General features: G+C 39.0%; 1 protein-coding gene across 1 annotated transcript in view; it reads left to right on the forward strand.

Annotated features, from left to right (window-relative positions):
• Positions 1–16073, forward strand: part of PLCXD3 (phosphatidylinositol specific phospholipase C X domain containing 3) — a 161430-nt gene extending 145357 nt beyond the window's left edge. Inside the window, exon 3 of the mRNA XM_014867421.3 lies at positions 9438–16073. Within this exon, the coding sequence (XP_014722907.1) occupies positions 9438–9591 (154 nt within the window). The 3' untranslated portion in view covers positions 9592–16073. The remainder of the gene's footprint in view (positions 1–9437) is intronic.
• The last annotated feature ends 7828 nt before the right edge of the window (positions 16074–23901 follow it).

Here is a 23901-nt window from a genome sequence, read left to right on the forward strand (position 1 = left end):
TAAAAAGCCAATCTTTTGGGCAAGAAGTTCTTTTCATTTGGTTTTCTCTTCTTTACATTTTCAAGTGAAATTTCCAAGTTTTCAGAAATAGCCAGATTTACAGGAAATCACATTTTTGTGTGTGTGTGTGAGGAAGATTGGCCCTGAGCTAACATCTCTTGTCAATCTTCCTCTTTTTGCTTGAGGAAGACTGTTGCTGAGCTAACGTCTGTACCAATCTTGCTCCCCTTTATGTGGCATGCTGCCACAGCACGGCTTGATGAGTGGTACTGTGTCTGCACCCGGGATCCGAACCTGCGAACCCTGGGCTTCCGAAGTGGAGTGTATGAACTTAACCAGGCCAACCCCAAGAAATAGCATTTTAAAAGATGGCAGATTTGATTTTAATTACTTGCTCCAGGCTGACTCAGTTGCTCATGGGATAAAAGACCTGTGATCATTATTTTAAACTTTGCAGATCAACTAAGCTTCTATCTCTCAGGACAGGTTGGGTTTGGGACAGGCAGTAAGGAGGCTCTGACATTTTCGTAGTAATCTTTCTCCCCAAGGGCATCAAAGAGTTCTGTAAAAATTAATGAATTGATTTTGGGGATTCTATTTCATTCAATAAAGGAAACATTTCATTGGAAATTAAATGCATTCAGATGAAATTCACTAAAAGGCGTGTCTTATTATCGACATCGTTCACTCATAACTACAAAGTACAACAGTTCAGAGAAGTTGGAGAAGTAGTATATATAAAATGCATTTGTTGTAGCACTATTACATATACACACACACTTGAATATAAATTTGACATGAATTCCTAATAAATTTAAATCTAATTAAATTATAAGTAATTAAAATTAATAGTAAACTGACAATAAATAAATTAAAGAAATCTTATGAATTAAGTTTAATTTTAATAAACTTATTCCTCTTTTTAATTGCAGTAACATTGTATTATAACATTATATAGCTTTCAGATGTACATCGTAATATATTTCTAATTCTGTGTAGATTACATCATGTTCACCACCCAAAAACTAATTATGGTCCATCACCACACATGTGCCTAATCACCCTTTAGCCCTCCCCCTACTTCCCCTATGGTAACCACCAATAAACTTATTCTTATAAATATGAAGATGATCACTGCGATCATTATCATTAACACAGAATCTCATGTATAATATGCATAATGCAAGGAAAGGCATTTCACAAATTGACTGGTCAATTTGAACATTTGCAAGTAAAACTTGCCAAGTACAGAAAAATTAAAATCCTTCAAGTTAGGGGCCAGCCGGGTGCATTGTGGTTAAGTTTGTGCACTCCACTTTGATGGCCCAGGGTTCGCAGTTTCCGATCCTGGGCACGGACCTAGCATCTCTCATCAAGCCATGTTGTGGCAGCCTCCCACATAAAATAGAGGAAGATTGGCACAGATGGTAGCTCAGTGACAATCTTTCTCAAGCAAAAAGAGGAGAATTGGCAACAGTTGTTAGCTCAAGGACAATCTTCCTCATACACACACAAAAATCCTTCTAATTAGTTTAAAAAGAAAACACTTTTGTTCAGAAAAATAGCATTGAATTCAACAAATAAAATCTGTGGCAGTAGCCACAGTGAGGAAAACAGAGCAGGCTTTTCATGAATTATGTTATTGTATATACTTCTATTCTAAAAGTAAATCTTTTGTTTCTAAAAGTGAAGCTGTTCATTTGTTCAACAGATATTTATTGGGCACTTAGTCTATGCCAGACAGTGCTAAGCCCTGGGGATACAATAGTTGGAAAATGATCCTTGACCTCAAAGACATTGCAAGCTAGTTGGGGAGACAGACAGTGATCAAACGCAATACAATTACCATTCTCACTAGTGTTTTGAAAAAGCGACATTTAGAGTATCACCTGAAAGATGAGTAAGTTGGCCAAGTGAAGGGGCAGGGAAGATAAGCCATTCTTGGTAAAGAAAAATCAAAAAGCAAGCCAACAACAAGAACAAAACAGCATTTACACAGTTCCCTGAGGATAATTAGGCTGGTCAAGATGAGCAACTGAGGATGTGCCTCGAATTCAGTGAGGGGGAGAGTGACTGGAGATGAAACAGGAGGAGCTGCTAATGGCCATTGTTCAGGACCCTATAGGTCAGTTAAGGATTTGAGCTGTAACCTCAAAGCACTCAGAGGTGATTAAAGCATTCTGAGCAGATGATTGACATGAATTAATCAGTCAAAGTCAGCACATTGAGGATTACTGCACTCAGCACTTCTAACTCCTAAATCTTTTCCTTTAAATCTTCAAAGCCAGCAAAATCAGAAGACTCTGGCTTCCACATCTCTCCCCTCCTGGTGCTTCCTTGTGGGGGGTTTTCTGATTCCTGTAGACTTGCCTGTTTCTCTTTTGAGAAGCCTGCCATCTGTTTGAAGATGCCTTTCCTCAGGAGAGTTCCACATCCAGAGAAGGCCTTTGAGGCTTCATGGACCAGTGTTGGTTCTGGACCTGCTCTTTTGCCAACCTAATATAGAATCTATGATGGGAAAAGCATGCTCAGATGTTTGCCACAACTATGTGCCCAGGAAGCAAAGCCCTTCCAAGGATACTTTACAAAAAGCCTCATATCAGTCTTGCCCTGCAGCACCAGGACATTCTCCCCTCCTTTTCCTCTTTGACTGGAACTGTGGAAGTTGGGAAGAAATCCCTCAGGCTCATTTTTACATCACAGCTCTATTCTGGCTGGGTATTGCTCTCAGAATTCCCCGCTGCCTTCCTTCTTTGAGACTGTAGGCTTTGGAGCAGGGCATTGCCAGCTGTCACTCAGTGGATAGTCAACACAATACCACTTAGAGCTAGGCACTCCTCTAAGCACTTTACATGCACTAACTACTTTAAGTCTCATTATCATGCCCAAATTATAGATGGTGAAACTGAACTTTAGAGTGTTGTTAACTAACTTGCTCTAAAGAAATGCTGATGCTGAGACTTGGGTAGAAAGAGTTTGGCTCCAGACTTGACACTAGTGATAAGCTTTTATTTAAATTTTTATTTATCTCGAAATGATTCTCCTGGTAGTCAGTGAGGTCTTGCAAGTAAACAGTCTAAAAACACACTATAAATCTAACATCTAATGAAAAAGAGCGATTAAGAAAAAGGGGAGCATTTATCAGACAACATTGCCGTATTTAATACATCTTTCTAGAACAAAGAAGACCATTCCATAAATAGATACTAAAATATTAATATACAAATTCAAAAGGGATTTAGTAATCTCTTCAGATTATATAAGATCACTAAGAAATATTTTCCTTCGTAATATTAATGAACATTATTCAGGTTTCCACTAGAAACTTTTTAGCTATAAATGTGGAAGTAATATGAATGAATGAATGAAGACTTTATTGGACCTCATAGCAATCTCAGAGCTGCCAAAGGAGACAATGAGCCCTTTACTTATATGTGAAGAGAATACAAGTTTCAGTGTCACTAGATGGTAGACTTTTATGGAATGCATTTAGAGTGATGCTCAGACTCCACAAGCTGTCAAAGGAGGCCCCATCAATCTTCCTCAGAGTACCTTCCTGTTCCTCCCCTCCTCCACTCCGTCCTCCTACTGTCCCCACACCTCCATGGCTCCTACTCTCTGGTCACCTTGTCCTTCCTAATCACATCATCTCTTTCAGGCACATATGCTTTTTTTTTTAACCACTTTATTGAGGTATGATTGACATGTAAAAAGCTGTACATATTTAATATATACAACTGGATGAGTTTGGGGATAAGTATATACCTGTGAAACCATCATCACCACCATATCCATCACCTCCCAAAGTTTCCTCCACCTCCTTTATTATTTTTTATGTGTATGTGATAAAAACACTTAACATGAGATCCGCCCTCTTAGCAAATTTTGGCATATGGTACAGTATTGTTAGGAGGGCATTATGCTAAGTGAAATAAGCCAGACACTGAAAGACAAATACTGTATGACCTCACTTATATGTGGAATTGAAAATAGTCACACTCAGAGAAGCAGAGGATAGAATGGTGGTTTCCAAGGGCTGAGGGGGAGGGAGAAATGGAGAGGTAATGGTTAAAAGGTACAAAGTTTCAGTTATGCAAGATAAGTAAGTTCTGGAGATCTACAATACAGTCCATATGCTTTTGCATGTGCTGTTCTCTTTTCTTGGAATGTCTTCCTTCCTCTTTATCTAAAGAGTCATGACAAGCTCAAATGTCACCTGTTTTGTGATGTGTTCCTTAAATTTCTCCTTAATTTCTCCTAAATGAAATAAATTATTTCATCTGCTATGCTCCCATGAAATCCTATGCTCACAACTGTTGTACCATGTTATATTGTCATGATTAGTTCGCATCCATTTTGGTTGTTAGACTTTGAGAAATCTGAGACCAGGATTTCCAGTTCAACATTTGAGTTCAACAAATGTGTTGTTTTCCTTTTGAGTTCCAGGGATTGTGATAGGTACAGGGGGTATATTGTTGACTATGATACGATTTTTGTTTACTAAAAAATGTGTGGAGGGCCAGCCCAGTGGTGTAGCGGTTAAGTTTGCACACTCTGCTTTGGTGGCCTGGGGTCCAAGGGTTCAGATCCTGGGTGCAGAGCTATGCATTGTTCATCAAGCCATGCTGTGGTGGCATCCCACATGGAAAATGGAGGAAGATTGGCACAGATGTTAGCTCAGCAACAATCTTCCTCAAGCAAAAAGAGGAAGATTGGCAACAGATGTTAGCTTAGGGCCAATCTTCCTCACCAAAAAAAAAAAAAAAAAAAGCACAGGCACTGATAGAAATAGGCGTGGAAATGAATAATTTCAATTCTATGTGCAATGTATAACCACAGAACTACGCTTAAGGAGTATAAAGCCTAAGGAGTAAATAAAAGGAGTAAATATAAAGCCTAAGGAGTAAAAATCTTTACCCAGATTTGCGTGGGAGAGATTGAGATAATGCCTGGGCCAAATCTTGAGGGGTGAGCAAAAATTAGTCAGACCAAGAAGGGTACTGGAAGAAGGAATGATATTTTACATAGAGGAAAGGCCTGAAAGAATGCCGAGGCATGAAACCACAGGGTGTGTTTGGGGAAAAATACAAGCATTTCAGTATTACTGGAGAAAAAATTAGCAAGTAAGAAGTAACAACAAAAAAGCGTGAAGCGGGATGTGTGTGGCAAATGGTGCGAGGGATGCATCCACACTGCTAAGGAGCTGGGTGTGTTTCGCAGGTGAAAGAAGACTGTGCGATTGCTCATGCAGTGGAATAATGCGCTCGGATGGGAGAAAGATTGTCTGACTGTAGTGTAGAAAAGGCACAAAAGGGAGTGTAGGGGCAAGACTGTGGCAACATCTCCAAGTTGCTGAGGAAGGTCTGAACCCCAGGAGGGCTCTGGGGAGCTACAACCAGAACACTGTCCTCCACAGGTGCACAATGCATCTTTGTTGAATGAATGAATGGGTGATTTCAGAAAAATCAGATTTTAACCACTTTATCTTATACCAAGAAAACTGTTATGTTGAGCCAATTATTACCACCAGAGTAGGCTTTTCAATTAGCTGTAATTATCCGTCCAATACTAAGTATAATCGGAACTTGTCAATTAGCTGCAAATCATGCATTCTTAGGTCCATGTTGCCCCCAAGGGGGCAAAAATTGGTTCTTGAGAGGGCAAATAAAAAATTGGCTCTTTTTATGTATACAGCACAGATATACAAACAGTACATAAGCAGATACACAGCTGATCTGTAGTATTAAAATTCCATAGAGGAGAAGGGCGAGTAGGAAAAAAATATTTTAAAAGGCTTCATAGGGAAGCGGTAGTGAAATAAGGATGCTAGTGCTGCTGTAAATAATTATTTTAACTTCAGTAGCATTTGCTAGTTTTAATCCAATATACTGAATCTTTTTGTTTAACCTAATTCTATTTAAGACTGTTGGATGATTTGAGATTTGACTTGGCGTTATTGCTTGTTTTGTCATATTGACTTTAGGAATGTATATCTGAACAGAAAAATAAAAGTGTTCCCGTGACTCAGAGAAATGGTATTTTAAATGTAACACTCCTATTTCATCTGAAGATTACGTTATTCCAAAGAATGTCTCATCAATCCTCAAAACAATTGATTTTATAGAGAAACAGAGGAAGACCACTCTTGTGTTTTGATAACATCTTTCCAAGGGGATAACAATTAATTGTTCTAAATTCAGGCCCAGGAATTTTGATCTTAGAGTCGTAGAGGGCAGCTGAGGAGCTGTTTCTGTGATGCGCGTGGTTCTAAGATGGGAATTTGGTTGCACAGGATCCTCACATGACCTAGTACCCCTGGCTTCTAGTGAAGCAGGTTCATACAGAATCAGTATCCCTCTCACGCACCCAATCTCTCACCTCTCAAGGTGAAGATATCTGTTGAACAGCCATCCTTCCCAGGAAATGCACTAGTTGTAATTCCCTTTCCAAAGTGTGTCCGCCTTTTCTAGAAGGCCAAGGTGATGCTGCCTTCACAACAGAGATATATCATCTGCTCTAGCAAGTACGGAAGAGAAAGTAATGGAATTCAAACCTGAGTGGCTGCACACACATTGCAGCCCCGTCTGTCTTTCTAATGAACTTGAGCACACTTGTGTCTGTGCTCTAAGGATCCAGATTTTTCATTTTAAGATAAAATTCTCTTCTGAAACTGTTGCTGTGAGGGCCAAATTTCTCCACCTGCCAGTCTATTTTCAGAAGGCGTTGGGTCTTTTAGATCCATGTTACGCTCTTTTGGAAGCAATTGGATCCTCTTCTATCTATGTCTAACAGAAAAATGGATATGCTGAAAGGCATGCATCAGAATTTTTAAGGGATTACCTACAGGATTAATGTCATCCAAGGCAGTTGACCCAGTTTTTCCTGGATGGATTGGGTTTGCTTAGACTGTACTTTCTGAGATCTGGAGACATGAACAGGTACTACATTCCGTGCTTTAACCTCATGGACACAAAAGAGCATGGCTCCCTTTTTTCCTTGATTTTTATGATGCTATATGCTCCCTATTTTCCTCCTACTTCTATGCCTACTTCTCTTTCTCTTTTATTGAATCAACTTTTCTGCCTATCCGTTAAATGCTGCTGATCTTTAAATCTTCTCCTCTCTCCTCCTCTACCAAATCTCCCCAGGTAATCTTATCTTCCCTCGTAGCTCTTACTATTTTCTCTCTGTGATGGCTCTTGACCAGCTCTGTGTCTTGAATGTCAGACTTGTACTTAACTACCAAGCCAGCCCTGGTGGTCTAGTGGTTAAGATTGGGTGTTCTTACTGCTGCAGCCTTGGTTCACTTCCGGGTCAGGGAACCACACCACCCAACTGCCAGTTGTCATACTGTGGTGGCTACATGTTGCTGTGTTGTTGAAAGCTATGTCACTGGTATTTTAAATACCAGCAGGGTCACCCATGGTGGACAGGTTTCGTCAGAGCTTCCAGACTAAGATAAACTAGGAAGAAGGACCTGACCACCCACTTCCAAAAATATTGGCCATGGAAACCCTATGAAGTACGGGGCATTGTCCCAATCCCATACTAATCAGATGACATTTTATCAACTCACTTCCTTAAATACATCTGTTGCTGCTACTGCCATGTAAGCTACCACCATCTCTGGCCTGGATTATTTCCACAGCTCCCCAGTTACTATTCCTGCCTCGAGTCTAGCTCTCTCCCATTCACTTGTCTGCCCTGAAGGCAAATTAATCTCTCCAAATCACAGATCCAATTATATTCTTTCCTTGTCAACAGCTCTCAGTTGTTCTACATTTCTGAAGGCCTTCTATCACCTGTTTCCTTCTTATCTCTCCAACATTTTTAAGATTTCCTTAAATTTTTTGATATAACTTCTTTGAGATTCTTAACTGCATCATTCTCTTTCCTCTCTCCCCTTCTGTCTCTCTTTTCCTTCCTTCTCCATTTCATCCAGGAATTGAATGTCCACATGTGTTCCCTCACACTTTCTTTGTTATTACAATATCATCTCTCAGGCCTCAGTTTGTTTATCTCTTTCTCGTGGAAACCTCCTTTCCTGCCCTCTTGAGTCATAGTTGATTTCACTCCAATGTGCTGTCACAGGATACTGCATCATTATTAACGTCACCTGTATCTGTCTGTTTGCATCCCCTACTCACAAACACACACCATACTTCTGTCAATGAATGAAGAAATGCTATTTCCTCTGCCTGAAAATGCATTACACATCCTCCATCCTCCAGTCCCACCTTTACTCAGCTAAACCTTCCTAATCCCTCAACATTCAGGGAGCATTCTTCTGATAACTTTTTCTTGACTTCACAGGCTAGGCTAAGTGACTCTCCTCTGTGCTCTCATGGTAATGAATCATCTGTTGTAATGAAAGTTGGATCACACCACACTTCTTCTCAAGATCTTCCAAATACTCCCCATTTCACTCGGACTAAAGCTCAAAGCCCTTATAATGCTCTATAGGATCTTCCCCTCTTTCCTCATTATCCCTCTCACTTCATCTCTTACTACCCTCCCCTTTCTTTTTCCAAGCTTAGGCATGCTACCCCTTTAGGGTCCTGGCAGTAGCTGAAATGCTTTCCCCAGATATCCACATGACTCACTTCCTTGTCTCCCTCAAACCTTTGCACAAATGTACCCTTATCAATGAAACCACCCTATAAGTTGCAATTTGCACCACTCCTCTCCACCCGTACCCTCCTTATCCTCCTTATTTTGCTCCATTTTTATAGCACTTATTCCCTCTTTTCAAATGATATCATTTACTTATGATTATTATTTAATGTCTGTCTCTCCTTCCTTGAGTGTAAGCTCCACAAGGGTGGATATTTTTATCTGTTTTGCTCTCTCAAGTTTTCCAAGTGCATTTAATGGTGACTGGGATATAAAAGGTGCTAAGTAAACGTGTTTAAAGGGATGAGCCATGGTTGTACTATATTAAAATTTTCTTCTTGTCCACCTGCCCGCCACCAAATGGTGAACTCTTTGAATACAGGGATTTTTGCTGTTATGTCTATTTACAATATCTAGTACATTTCCTGAAAATAGTGGGTTCATAATAAATGTTGGCTAAGTGCCTGTATTCATCTATGATCTTACCGCCCCATAGCTTTGCAAGTTTTGCAATTGTATCGTGCTAAACCAGAATATAAGTGCAAGGATGTTGTTTTCTTAGTGGAGAAGCTTCACTATGAACTCTCATAGCATCTGAGATCTCCAAAGCTGCAGAGTCCGTTATAGACCAATATAGTGAATATTTCTCCTGCAACATCTCTTCAGAGGTTAAGAATTTACCATTGTCCGTTTAGCGTTTTTTTCTCCATTCTGTACCTATAATTGGGACATTTATTTTAGTAAGGTGGAAAACTAATGGGAAGCCTGAGCTTGAAAAATAATATCTTACCTTCTGTGACTTCTCTTTTTCTTTCCTTTCTCAGGGCTCTTCCTGCCATGATGCAGTGGGTCCGCACACAGAAGCCAGGAGAGAGTGGCATCAATATTGTCACTGCTGATTTTGTAGAACTTGGTGATTTCATCAGCACCGTCATAAAGCTCAACTATGTCTTTGATGAAGGAGAAGCCAACACTTGATAGCACCATTTGGAGTGTTCATGAATAAGACAAAGAAGACTCATCGTATTAGGCATATTATCTATAAACACTCTGATTTTCCTATTCCACTGAGTCTCTGAGGGTATTAGGGCTTGTAGTGGGTGGGAAAAAGGGGAAACCATTTCTTCAGTGATTGTTATCATAGTCTGCATTAGTATAAATACTTCATTTCCCATTTGATGAGTAAACTCTACTTCTAGTGTTAGGTATAAAAAAAGACTGGTGAATTTTGTTTTCCAAAATTAGTCTTTGTAACATATAACTGATGAGTGTTTTGTTGATTGCGTTTCTGATTTCAACCTAGGACTCCTCTACTGTCTTTACCCTCTAACCTGAACTTTCCGTTCCCTCTCTCGCTCGCTCTTTTTAATCAGATGCTGTATGGGACTCAAAACAATTGAATGCCCAACATAACATGTATTTCATTGTTGTACTGAAATTTATCTGTTTTGTGGGACTTGGTATAATAGTCTGTAGTCATCCGCAATTGGGTAATCATTGCTAACTTTTGGTCATAGAAAATACGCATCAAATCAGTTTCCCTGCATCAGTAATATTGGAGGCTATAATCAGTGATTTTTGTGTTATATGAAAATAATAGTATTTCGTGGTATTTCTATTTAAGGCAGCTATAAATATAGAGTAAAAATTTCTTTTGAAGAACTATTAGTGCCAACTCCATAGTGAAAAATGGCGGGGGCGGGGGGGATAGATGCCATTTTAATTCAGGAATCTCTGAAATAATGTTACCCTGAAAATGCTCAGTAAATGAGTAATTATCACATGTGTTAAAATCAGAAAAATCTGAAAAGAACTCTTAGAAAAGCTCTCCTAACAATTTTCCTGATTAAAAGAAAAGCAGAAGAGAAAGCAATGAAAGATTGTGCAAGCTTTCCTACCAAAGTGGAATTTCCTAATATGTAATTCAAAATCTCAGATTTTGAGGAACATATTTCAAGAAGCTTTGATTCTAGTTTTTTACTTGAAGTTGAGGAAGGAGGAAGGGTGGCAGAAAGAGTTAGAGCAATCTTTTTGAAATTATGTCCATAAAATCTCAAGGATCCGTGAATCTTTAGGAGATTCTTAAATACATGTGATTTGGGCAGATTTACTGAAAATCAGCACTGACTCATCACTTCTGGGTTCCATCCTACACTAGGGTCGAGATTTAGGCAGGGCAAAAGTGTCACAGGAAGTTTTTTGGCCAAGATTTGACAGCCCAGGTCTACAGGGAAGAAAAATGATAACACAACTTTGAGCATTGCTTCCTCCTTGTCACCTTTGTGATATTAAACAACTCTGAAATAATCTTAAAAGAGCACAATAACCCTTATCTACATGCCTCACAGGAATATTCTGAGGCACTTAAAAAAATCTACAAAATTTGCTGAAATTCCTACAATTATGAATTATTTTATCTTCATGTTTAGAAATAATCACACCTTAATAGTTTCCTGAGAAAATACAGTCCGTGTAAAGTGGGGCCATAGAGAAATAAAAGCATGGCCTCAGCTTTTAATTAATTTAAATGTAAGACATGTGATTTGATTTCTTAGACCTCGGTAACGGAGTTGATTCCAAGATTATGTATGTCAAGATTATAAATAATCAGAGTTGATTACAGGATTATAATACTCATTATCAGAAAATAGTGTTTATTAGCAACTGCAGGGAGAGGATAGAAATTGTTTATACTGAAGAGAATGTTTATGGAACTTGTATAGGTATGCTTGGTAGATCAAGTATCTTGCACACACATGCAAAAGATATGTTCTACATTCCAGTTGTGTGTAGATGTCTCGCCACACACAATATACCAATGTATGCCCACTCCTGCAGGCAGACAGACACAAATACACACAACCACATACAGACCTGGACAAACACAGTCACAATTCTTCTTTTCAAGTAAAAACATTGATAATATTAAACAATTTAATTTTAAGACTGAAACTCTTAACAATGTATAAAAAAGAGTTATAAGACCTTTGAAAGTAGAGTAGCTGACCAAAATATTTTTGTAAAAATACTGTAGCTTTGGAATTAATTATTTACAAGTATAGGTTTCTTTCTGCTTTCTCTCCTCTTGCAATTTTCTTGTCTTTCTATCTCTTTCCTGTGCTCTTTATGTGCCATTGAATATGAATCCTTTTTAAAAGACTATGGATTATTGAAATTTATGTCCTGTAAATTTGCTTTTTGGGCAGATTATCTCTCTGACTATTCATTATTCATCCTTCAGGAGGATCTTTAGCCAAGCACACTTGCAGTGATACAAGGATTTAACTTATAAATATGACAGACAACAGATCGTTGAACATATTAATGAAAAGTGAATTAAATATAGAGGTAACTATGTTGTATTTTCTTGAACTTAGATGCTTTCTTATAATATTTGCTTAGAATTAGCCTTGTCATTTGGGTGCTGGAAAAAACAAACACGCTGAAGCATTAGACTAATTGTGCAGTTTCTTAACTGGAGAAAGCTTTTAATTGCTGTTAATTATATGCACATAGAAACCTTGCTGACAGAAGATACTTTTGAGCCAATGTTGTGGTTTTCATGTGGACATGCAGTACCTATGTAGCAGGCACTGAGAGTAAATGGATTTGCCTTAATTTCTAGAGGAGGGATCAGGCGGAAGTGAACCATGGGTCCTCCAGCTGGAGGGAGAGTTCACTAAGAGGGATTCCTTTGAAAGACGAATGAAGAGAAGGTGCCATCGGCTGTCTCCTGTCCATTGGCCCTGCCCTGAAGCACACTTAGGGAGCAGGCTGTGGACTTTACATAAAGCGATGGGGGTGAGGACTGTGATATGCAATCAGAGCTTACCCTGAGCCTATGCTCCTTTGTCTTAGCTGGGCATTGTCTTTCCAGAAAGCCAGGAGCACAAGGGCTACACATAGGCCCCAAGATGGTAGGAGACACATCTTGGTGCACTTTTTCTTTTGCTTGTTTCTCAAGACTTTACACAACAAGTCTTGTAAGGCAAAAAACAGAAACAAAATCTAACTTTTACCCAATCTACAGCAGGAAATCAAAGAAGTGGGTTGAAGGAGGGAAAATATGCAAAGAGTATCATTTCTTGGTTTCCTTTCCTGTCTGCAATTTTGAAGGACTAATATGGTGAAGACTCCTGCCATTATCATTTATGTCTCCCTTATTACAACACAATCATGTGAATGCAGAGAATGAGGAGGCATCTTTTAAAAGCCTTAGGATATTCTATATGATGACCTCAACATTCACTTTCAGCCATACTGGGATAAGTCACTTTTCATGGAGGGCCACCTACTATGAATGTATTAGAGCATGAAGTGTTTGCATGCATGTGCCTGCGTATGTACACACATGCAAACACACACACATATACACACACACGCAGCATGCACATCTCACACACATACACATTATTCAAGTTGAAACTGCACTCTAAGCAATCAATCTGATTCTATTGTCATTTTAACTCTTACAATCAATATCTCCTACATTAGTACACATAAACGTAATTCAAATATTTAAATATTTAAGAGAAGAAAACCCCCCAGAAAACCAATGAAAAATGAAACCATCATAAGTAAGAAACACCTAGCAGTAATGGTCTAACTACATTGTCAATTACACTTCAAGCTGGAGAATTGAAGATGGATTTGAACATAAATTACAAGCAAATACGCATCTTCACTTAAAGTTGTTTTTATTTCATTGAGGTTCTGACATATTTTAGCCAAGTTTCCCTGTTCAGGTTCTCCCCTGTTAGGATTCCAGACTGGAAATTGAAAGTCTCAGGAAATGTTTCCTGAGTTTTTCAGTTCTACAGTTTTACAGTTTCGATGACACAATTTTCTAACCTTTGGTTGCTCATCCAAATGAGAGCTCCATAGGTAGAGTGCTCGCATTTTGAATTGCTAGCAGAAAATAATGCACAGTGTCCCTCAGGATATGCTATACAAGGTTTTAAAAGTGTTTTATTTTACAGCACTTTAGTCTTTTCAACTAGATTTCTGTGACACAATGGTGTAAATGCTATATTCGCCATAACTTATTGGTGGCTCCTGTGTTACATTCAGTTTTAAATGATGCTCTAAATTGTTTGTTTTCCCTATGACAACGATAAAATATTCGGTAGAATTTGTAAAACGTGTTGATTGAATCTGTTGAAAATTGTGTCATTTTTATCTCATTCATGACACTATTTTGCAGGCATCAGTTCTGCATGTGTACTTGTATGAGTCAAAACTATGTGCTTCCGTGTGGCGTGTGTGTCGGTTAGCATACTGTATGCTATCAAAAATCAAACTTATCCTAAAGAAAAAGGGCACATTATGACCAGCCTTAATTCATTGCCATTTTTTGTTGTTGCTGCAATTTGGGATTAAAATTTAAAGAGAAATTATGTTTTCGTTAATGATGAGCTTTAAAAAAGTCATATGAGGAATGTGCTTAAGGATTTATCTGAGTTCCTATGAACAAATAGTCCAGCTGTGGAGCATCTGATGCTTCTCAAAAGTTCCAAATGTCAGTTAATTCATTAACTTCATTATCATCCAGAGACTAAATTCACATTCATTTCCATCAGCAACAGAAGCAGCGTATTTCTAAAGCTGTTCTTCCAAACATGGAACCTATTTTGCTTGTAAGGATAAGTTTTCCATGAAAGATTGTTTCTCCAAACCATTACTCTTTGAAAGTTGCATCTTCTCAAGCAACATGAACTGCCTTGGCTCTGTAAGAGTCACTAAAGACCCATCAAGATTAGGTGGTCCCAATCTGGTTCCCTTCTCAAAAACTAAGCGTGCAACACTCTTTCAAACTTTTGTTATCTGCTTCCATGGAATCCAGCTATAGAAAACTCATGACTAATTTGAGAGTGTGCACAGGTTGTCATGCTCGAAGCAAAACTCTGGAATCTTCCTTGGGCCTGGCATCTGGTTATGGAATATTAATCAATCTTCTTATTTCCCCTCTTTCTCTATCCTCAATTATTTTTTTTCTATACTTAAGGTTGCCAGGTGAAACACAGGATGCTCCATGAAATTGGAATTTCAGGTAATCAATGAATATCTTTTAGTATAAGTACTTCCCAAATATTTCATGAGACAGACTTATACCAAAAAATTATTTACTGTTTATCTGAAATTCGAATTTAACTGGGTGTGTCCTGTATTTTTTTCTAATCTGTCAACCCTACCCATCCTGCCTCTCTCTTTTCAGCTGGGCTACCTATAAGGGGTGAGATCTTACCTCTTTCCATAATCTATGTTAAGATACCTCATAGAAATCTATAGTCCTAATACCCTTCTTGAAGGAAAATGTTGGTCCACGCTAAGTCCCACAGATGCTTTATGAAGGGCCAACTGAAGTGTAGATGGAACAGTCAAGCAAGTACCTCTATAAGATTAACACCACCACCTTCAAAATTTCCCTTCACCGGCCTGTTGCGAAGTCAAGAGTCTCGCCCGTTAATCCCTTAAATAACATTTCCTAGGAATTGAGACGACCAAAAACACACCTACATGTTAAAAACGCCCCTAGAAAGTGGAAGCACCTTCGAACTCAGTACCAGGACCTCCTTTAAAATTCAATTTCTTTTTCTTTCAGAGAAGTAACAAAAGAATCCATTACTCCCCTCATTAACACCTTACCACAAATTATTTTTATCCAATTAGAACTGGCCATCTATGGAATTGCAGAAAATTTACATAAAAAGGAACTTTCTTGACCACCAGAAGAGAGAAGAGTCTGAGGTGTCGACACAGCCCTGTCAGTACCTCCTCAAGGGGTTGGGTGGCAGTTGGGCAGCAGACAGGGGACAGCATATGGACCCTGACAATGAAGCTAGCACCTGACAGACAGACTTGCCAAAGCAAATTATAAAAACCAGCACTTTTTCTGAGGAATTGGAAACCCAGGACACCCCAGAGTAACAGTGAGATCTGAGACCAGTTTCTAGAACAGTTTTTGGAGAGCAGAACCGTGTCAGAATTCCTAAATAGAGTTTTCAAATACTGTCGTTTTCAACAGTGAATCCTTGACGTAGTCTGAATGTGGACTGAGTTATGGAACACTTTTGGTGCCTACCTCCTCTCTCGAAATTCCTATAAGTGATAAGAAAATCCACATCCCTTAATGTAACACTTCCATCTCATGGTCCCTGATTGCACACATTTGTGTTGATTTGCTTCATTTCTAAAGGATGGGAATTTGCAGAGCTGGTGACATTTCCTTCATTAAGACACCGGAAATTCACCAGAGGGAGACAGACCTGTGCCTTCTCTTTTTAGGATCTGGTCATTGATACTTTAATAAATGTGGTGTAAATAAAATACATGCCTACAGTTCTGTTTAGCAAATGTGAATTTTTTTGATAAGATTGTGTTCTTAACGTAAAAAAAGTTTCTTTGTATCCAGTGAAATGCCTAATAAAGTCCTGGTACCAGTTATCTTTATTCTTTTATTTCAAATTCATCAGTGCTTCATTAGAAGCCCAAAAGTGGATCTCTTAAATAGGACATGACTCAGGGCATCAGAAAATATAATTCTTTTTTAAAAATATGAATCATCATATTAGGATCTCCTCTGTGAAAGAAGATATTCTCCACCAATAAAGATAATGCCATGAGTGCTACCATTACATCAAAATTAGGTATCTCCAAAGTCTGATATTTTAGCTTCTTATATACCACAAAGAAGGCCAATTTCAATATAGTGCTATTATGTTAATAGAGTATATTAATATTGTAAAATACCATCTTGAGGTCAAAAGCTTAGGATGAAGAAAATCTACTTTTGCTGAATCTCTACTATGCCCAATGCATGAAACACTGTTTCAGAAATGAAATTGCCTCTGTATTTCACCAAATAAATCCTACATGATGGGGTTCAAATCAGCCTTAAGACAAAATTTAAGCATTGTAATAGTATTATAAAGACAATCCAACAAAAGAATGTAGTCCAAGATCATCTTTGGGGTTGAACTTGGACCTAAGTGTCCCAAAAAGCTCTGCTTGTTACATAAACTAGGAAGTTTATGACATTAGATTTCTCTTTATAAAGCTGTGAGGATTTCTACACTTATGAAAAATTGCATATCTGCAAATAATACTCTACATCGTCATATCTCTGTCCTTGACATAACACTGCTGTAGTTTCATCAGAGCCATTACTCGTTTATTCAGTTATTCAGCAAACATTTGCCAAAAGCCTTTTATATAGCAGGCTCCCTGCTAAGCACGACAAAACATTTCTAAGATGTTCCTTAGGAAAATGGATGAGTACAACTTTGGTAGTTTCTCACTAGAGCTAACAGGTGGCACCAGTTTGTCCTCCAAACAAACAAACATCAATTTATTCTCAATGACCTTTTCAAAGTAATATTCCCAGATAGTAAAACTGTTTGAACACAGTTATTGCTGAAAGCCTAAGAAGAAAAGGACAATTTCTACAGCAAGTATAACGGGCGGTAGGTTGGTCACAGCCCCATATAACCAAGAGTGGATTCCCTCCCTCTCCCTGCCACGTTCCCTGTCACCGTGTGCAGGACGCTGTGTACAAGCTTGGCAGCCACATTCTACCTGACTCTAAACCAGTAAAAGCAGAGGCTCCTTCCCTTGCCTTCCTCCCCTCACCTCCAGGGCTTCAGATGAAACTGCTTTTTCTTGACAGGAGAGGCTGACCTCATAAAGTGAAGCAGACTCCGTAAAGTAAAGAAGTGCCACCTTTATGTAGTGCAAAAATGGGGACTCTTCTTAGATCAAAGGAGCAAAAGCGTCATCTGGAATTGGAGGAAATATTTCTTTTTAAGTGGAAAGTAATACTGTGGCATGATGGAAGGTTTCAATATTGGCTCTCAACATGTAGTTCAATACACATCTTTAGTAATGAGCCATAATGATGGCCACGCTGGAATTAAGTGGCAAGAAGTGAACCTAAGTGCAACTAGGCACCTTCTACCATATTTGTCCTTTAGTCCTGTGGATAGAAATATTCCTGGAAACGGCTGGAGCTATTAGGCAAAGGTCAACCACATTAAAACACAATAAATTCCAGAAAGTGGGAGGTAGTGCCCCAGGCACCAGGGAGGGGAGGATGGTGGAGAATGCCAATGCTGTTCCTGAAGCACTCTTCGGCAGAATGCTTATCCTCCCCTCCCACTTTTTTCCTCATAGGAACATGTAAGCTTGACCTCCTGGGGTTTTACCGAGAAATAATTAAGAAAAAATCTTTTGCCTCAACACAACTGCTCAGCTATTATTAAATTGTGCTCTTTTATTTTGGGGGGAAAAAAATGTGCCTGCAGACTGGTTTCAGTTTTGGCATGGGGAAAAGGCAGAAAATATTAATTTAGAACCAATAATCCTTTCCTCATTGGACTATAAGATTATTCATCTTTGATTTAAGCTTTGAAGGTAAGAGGTACATCTTAGCTATTTCTATATCCCCAGGAAATGGCAGTTATTAAAACATGTTTGGAAACAATGAAATGGAATTGTGACTAGTTGTGACCCAACTGAATGGTGGACAAGTGTTTGATAAATGTCATGCACATGCTGAGCACTTTCAGGTGCAACAAGGGTTCAAAAAGTACGAGGCAGTATCCTCCATCTCCTGAATTCCTTGGAGAAATACAGATAATGGGAGATTTAGGGGGAAATACACTGCATGGCATTCTCTCCAAGTGCAGAAAGACGCTGTCTCTTAGCTGTAATGTCAACAGTAAATCTTTGCGAAGAATATTTACCCAGGGGAACTTGGCTTATGAGGCATTTATTTAAAAGGAGCTGAGAAAGGGTGCAGGAAGAATTACATTTTGAGCTTCAACAAAATCTTTTGTTAGATTTTCCATTCCTCATCTGCTCGTAGATACAAGTGGGGTGGCATGAAGACGTTAGAATTCCACAGACTCTCGCTTCCACACAAGGCCTCTGCTCACACACCCTTTGGGAAGACTGTCCCCTCCCTTACACTTTCGTGAGTCCCCAGAAGATGTTTCCTGTGTGCTTAATAAAAAATTACATGGCCTCTGGCTGCTGCCTGATGCTGCTTTCCCATCTTGCTGCTCACTTTGGTCCAGTCTTTGCTCCTTCTCCACCAGACGCAGCAGTCTGCCCAGGAGCACTGCTATCCTCTGTTGAGCATCACTGCAAAGGCAAATCTTCAAATGTCAAAGAGGTGAATGGTCTGTGGCCAAGCGAAGCTAGGTAAGGAAATGTTTCTCCTCCCTTTATGTTGCATTTTAATAGAGGGGCTCTTGTGTCCCGATAACTACCCGAGATTAGGAGTGAAAATCTCATTCAACACTTAGATACAGCTCTCTCTTTCTGTCCCTCTCTCTCTCTCATCTTTGGGCTCAGGACAGAAATTAATTTCAGTGACAGCCACCACGCTGTTCACATAGTCACTGGTCCCCTCTCAGCACCAAGAGTGTGGACTGCAAAGAAGACCCAGGGTCCCATTTCCTGTGGCCCTAGCAAGTTAAGACAGCTGTGGAATGTTGTGTGCAGAAACCCCTTTATTTGAAGCTCTGCTCCCAGGTTGTGAATTGAAGCTGCTTTCCTGTGTCAAAGTGACTTAGATCCTGCGTGCAAGAGTGGGCTGTTCATTCTTACTGATAGAATTTCAAATAGCCATGGTCACTCAAGGAGGGGGTTATCATGACACTTTAGAGCTGAAGTGTGTCCTTGGGAGAAAGAGTGTTTCCTGTTAAGTTTGCAGAGCTGGCTGGATCTGAGTCTGTTGTTCCAGCCTGATGAATGGCCAGGCAGATTTTCCTTTCTCAGTCCAAGCTAATTTTTACTTTCTCTATTTATAACTGAGAGAAATCCAATTCAAATTAATCTAAGCCAAAAAAAAAAAAAAAAAGAAAGAAAAAAAGAGGAGAGACTTTTCAGGCTAATTGAAACTGAAAAAGCAGCAGCTTTGGGGATAACTAGGATCTCACACAATATCAGCAGGGCTTGATTTTTCTCCATCTCTCAGTTTTACTTCCCTCTGCATTAACTCTATTTAAGTATGGTTTTTCCACACTGAGTCAAGATGACCAAAGAATATGTATTTTTCCCAATAGTTTCAATCAAGAAACAGAATTGTGTCTCACTGGTCTGAGTTGGGCCTGAAGTCACTTTTCCAGTCAAGCACTGCGCACATGAGGATGGGCTGAGAACGGAGAAGCGGTGATTTACAAGGAAAATCAAAGCTCTGCTACTAGAATATGTTAGAAGCTACTCTAGTTAGGCACAAATACAGATGTCCTCTCCAAAGGCTCTCCCAGCGCCTCTGAAATCATGTCGTGGAGGGGGCACTGCCTTTATTTAGTCATCAGGTTGACCTTGATTACTTTGACTTCAATTCTGAACCCCAAGGGAAATTAGAAAGGAAAAATAAACATTAAACAGATATGTTTTGAAGTCTTTTTTTTTTACTTTTAAATAATTTCAAACTTACAGAAAATTTGCAAAAATATTGGAGAAAATTTCCATGTAAACTTTGCCTGGAGTCCTTTTTTATTTTTGCTGAGGAAGATCAGCCCTGAGCTAACGTCTGTGCCAGTCTTCCCATACTTTATATGTGGGTCACTGCCACAGCATGGCTGATGAGTGGTGTAGGTCCAAGCCTGGGATCCAAACCCACAAACCCAGGCTGCCAAAGTGGAGCACACCTAACTTAACTGCTAGGTCAAAGGGCTGGCCCCCTGGAGTCATGTTTTCAATTAATATTTTTTTCAATGTTAGGTTCTTATCATCTGGGAAACAATGTGTTTTAAAGTATTACTCACATTCCAGAAGTAATTAAGATGTCAGAATTGAAAACTTTAAAAATCTGTATCCCTGAAGCCATTCACATAATAAAGTAAGTCTTCATTCAAAAGGCACAATATTCTAAAACACCTCAAAGAATATAAAAATAAAGCCAACTGTTTGTAGATAAAGGGGAGAAAGGAAAATCCCTAAGATGTATAATATATGGGAGGATGTTAGGTACTCTGTTTAGTCTGAATAAGATGTGGGCTAGGATTCTTACTGTGGGAGAAGAGACAGGCAATTCTGAGAGACCATTTCCAGAGGAAGATGGTAATGTAGTCAAATTAACGGTTCCATAATGAGAGAAAATTATAGCCTTGGTAGCGCCAAATCATTTTTCCCTAATCAATGCTAATCACAAGGGATCCAGAAGTCATCAGCTCAATTCTTGGGGTCACTGTTGAAATCATTGACTGAAAAAAATCTAGCTGATTCCTGAGATAAAGCATTTCTGAATTAAGGAAATGGATGAAGTAGAGTGGAGTGTGTGTACACATAGGGGTGTGTGTGTGTGTGTGTGTGTGTGTGTTACTGTTTAGGGACTCAACAGGATTTTCTCTTAAAAACTACTTATTAATAATTGAATTGCAAACTTATTAGGTGCCTCATCGAATGAGCTCCCCACAAGGCCACATTTCCAAATTTTGGCTGCCATTTCAGCAGCTGCAATTTCTTAGGATACTGCAAAAGGAAAAAGGCCTTCCAAATAAAAAATATTGCATAAAAATATTTTTTTAAATCAACTCTGGAAATATCCAAAGATGATTAGCAGCCCATGGGGACATGAATGACTTTTGTCTTATTTACCAGTGAATTCCCAGTACCTAGTGCACTAGCTCTGTGTTAGTTTCCTAGAGCTGCTATCACAAACTGGGTGGCTTAAAACAACACAAATTTATTCTCTCACAGTTCTGGACGCTGGAAGTCTGAAACCAATGTGTTGGCAGGGTTCATTGGTGATTTTTGGAGGCTCCTAGCTTCTGGTGGTTGAAGGAAATTCTTGCATTCTTTGACTTTTGGATGAAACACTCCGATCTCTGCCTCCATCTTCATGTTGCTTTCTCCTCAATTTTATCTCTGTGTCCTCTCCTTTTCATACAAGGAAACTACTCATTGGCTTTAGGGCCTACCTTAATCCAATATGACTTCATATTAACTAATTACTTCTGCAAAGACCTTGTTTCCAAACTAGGTCATATTCTCAGATTCTGGTGGACACTATTCAACCCACTACCAACTGGCACACATCTCAAAGAAATGCTGGAATAGCCACAGCATGTTAAAAAATAATATCAACATATTATCCTTCCTTCTTTTGATAGATTCCCCCTTAGTAGGTTAGTTGTTCAGTGAATTTAGTTTAAATCAAAAGAGTGTAAAATAAAATTCAAATTCCGAGTTTGTAAAAATCCATCTGGAACATTTTTTTTCTTATATACTGACAATATAAACAAAGAAATACAAGACCTGGACACCAGACGCAACATTCTCACACTGTTGCGTAAATTTAAAAAATAATATTCTGGCGTACTCTGCTCAAACGGTGTGTCTTTTTCCTACAATATCTCCCCCATTACTTGTCTCTGTAGATTTCTTCTCAATAGAATGACTACACGATCAATATCCTTTTAAACTTTTTTATTTACTATTTTTGAAATGTTGCACTTCAAGAGATACAATAGAATGAGCCCTGTGTTAACATGTTTACAGAATGACACCCTGATAGAATAGGTTTGTTGTCTCACACTCTCATATAAATAATAATAAATTTTAGTGTATCCATCAGGATCAAACGAGGAGATAGAAACCAGCACTAATTTGAACAGGGAAAATTTACTATAAGTAATTATTAACTGTAACAGGAGATTGAAGTAATCGAGTCTTGAGTAGCATAAAGTGTGGAGAACTAGAACTCTAAAGAATATCGGAATCGCAGAAACAAGGAGCAGGATCTACCCCCTAGGGCTGAGATAGAGCATCCAAAAGAGAGCTGTTCCCAAGGCTGAGATCCATATCTCACTGGGGAGTTGCTGAGATGCTGTGCCGTTGGGCCTTGATGGCAATCTGCCCTCTGGAGATAGCCATCCAGAGGGAGCTGTCATGCCTCAGAACTCCTTGCATGTGGCACAAGTGGATGCAGGGGAAACCGTGGAACAGCATGTGCCCCACCAGAGAGTCTCCATTGCAGAGCCTTCCCAAGGGTTCCTGGGGGAAACTGCTGGCTTCTGGGCTCCATGCACTGTAAGAGCTGGGCACTGGAGAAGCCAAGCACTGCAGGAGCCAGCACTAGAAGAATCATGTTGCAGAAGCCTGGCAAGAGGTACAAACAGGGGCTGAGAAGAAAATAACACTTTCTTCCTCCAGTTCCCCTCCAACTTCCTCCACTCCTAAAGCTTAGCATGCGCCAGCTAACAAAGGAAATCTCTTTAAAGGGCCTATCTATATTTTCACAAGGCAGGCAATGGAGTGCAGATTTGAAGCTGTAAATTGATGAGTGGCATATCCAGATATCAATTTCCTTAGCTTGAGAACTGAATTTAATTATCTCTCGATTTCTTAATGAAATATTCTAGACTGCTAACTTTTAGTGGACTCTCATTGCTTAACGAGATATTATACACTGTTAACTAACTTCAATGGAGAAAAGAGAGTTCCTCTAAACTATACAAGTGCTAAAGTATCGCTATAAAACTGGAGGCCAAATACATCCATATCTGATGTGTTCTATCTGAGTAACACTTCATGGTAGAGTCCTTCAATGGTTGGCCTATTACAGTGCTTTTTATCTTTAATATGAATAAAATTGAAATCATCATTACACAGAATTATTTTTATTTAAAGCTCTAATTAGTATTATATCTTCTTTAAATTATTATTTCTCACCTCATGCTTTTTTTACTCTCACTACTTTGTTATTTCTTGATAAACATTAACATTAGGAGGATCTAGCCTGTATCAAAAATCTTTTATGTACTAGTACTTTCTTTATATTGTTTTATTTAATTGTGAAATATTTACTTTGGAGTTGAAGTATTATCATCTTCATTTTCTTTCTTTCTTTCTTTCTTTTTTTGAGGAAGATTAACCCTGAGCTAACTACTGCCAGTCCTCCTCTTTTTGCTGAGGAAGTCGGCCCTGAGCTAACATCCGTGCCCATCTTCCTCTACTTTATATGTGGGATGCCTACCACAGCATGGCTTGCCAAGAGGTGCCATGTCTGCACCCGGGATCCAAACCAGCGAACCTGCAGCCACCGAGAAGCGGAACATGCAAACTTCACCGTTGCGCCACGGGGCCGGCCCCCTATTTTCTTTATTTAAAGAAACCAAGACTTTACGTTTAGTAATTTTTCCAAGTACATGCAAACTAATAAATGGCTAAACTGGGATGTAGATGCAGCGTGTGTGGATCAATGACTCATCAGACCCCTATAAAGCCCCCTGAAGAAAAAAATACTAATGATAAGAAAAAAGTGAAAAAATGGTTGTA

Source organism: Equus asinus, chromosome 10 (assembly GCF_041296235.1).
Source record: "Equus asinus isolate D_3611 breed Donkey chromosome 10, EquAss-T2T_v2, whole genome shotgun sequence".
Lineage (NCBI taxonomy): Eukaryota > Metazoa > Chordata > Mammalia > Perissodactyla > Equidae > Equus > Equus asinus.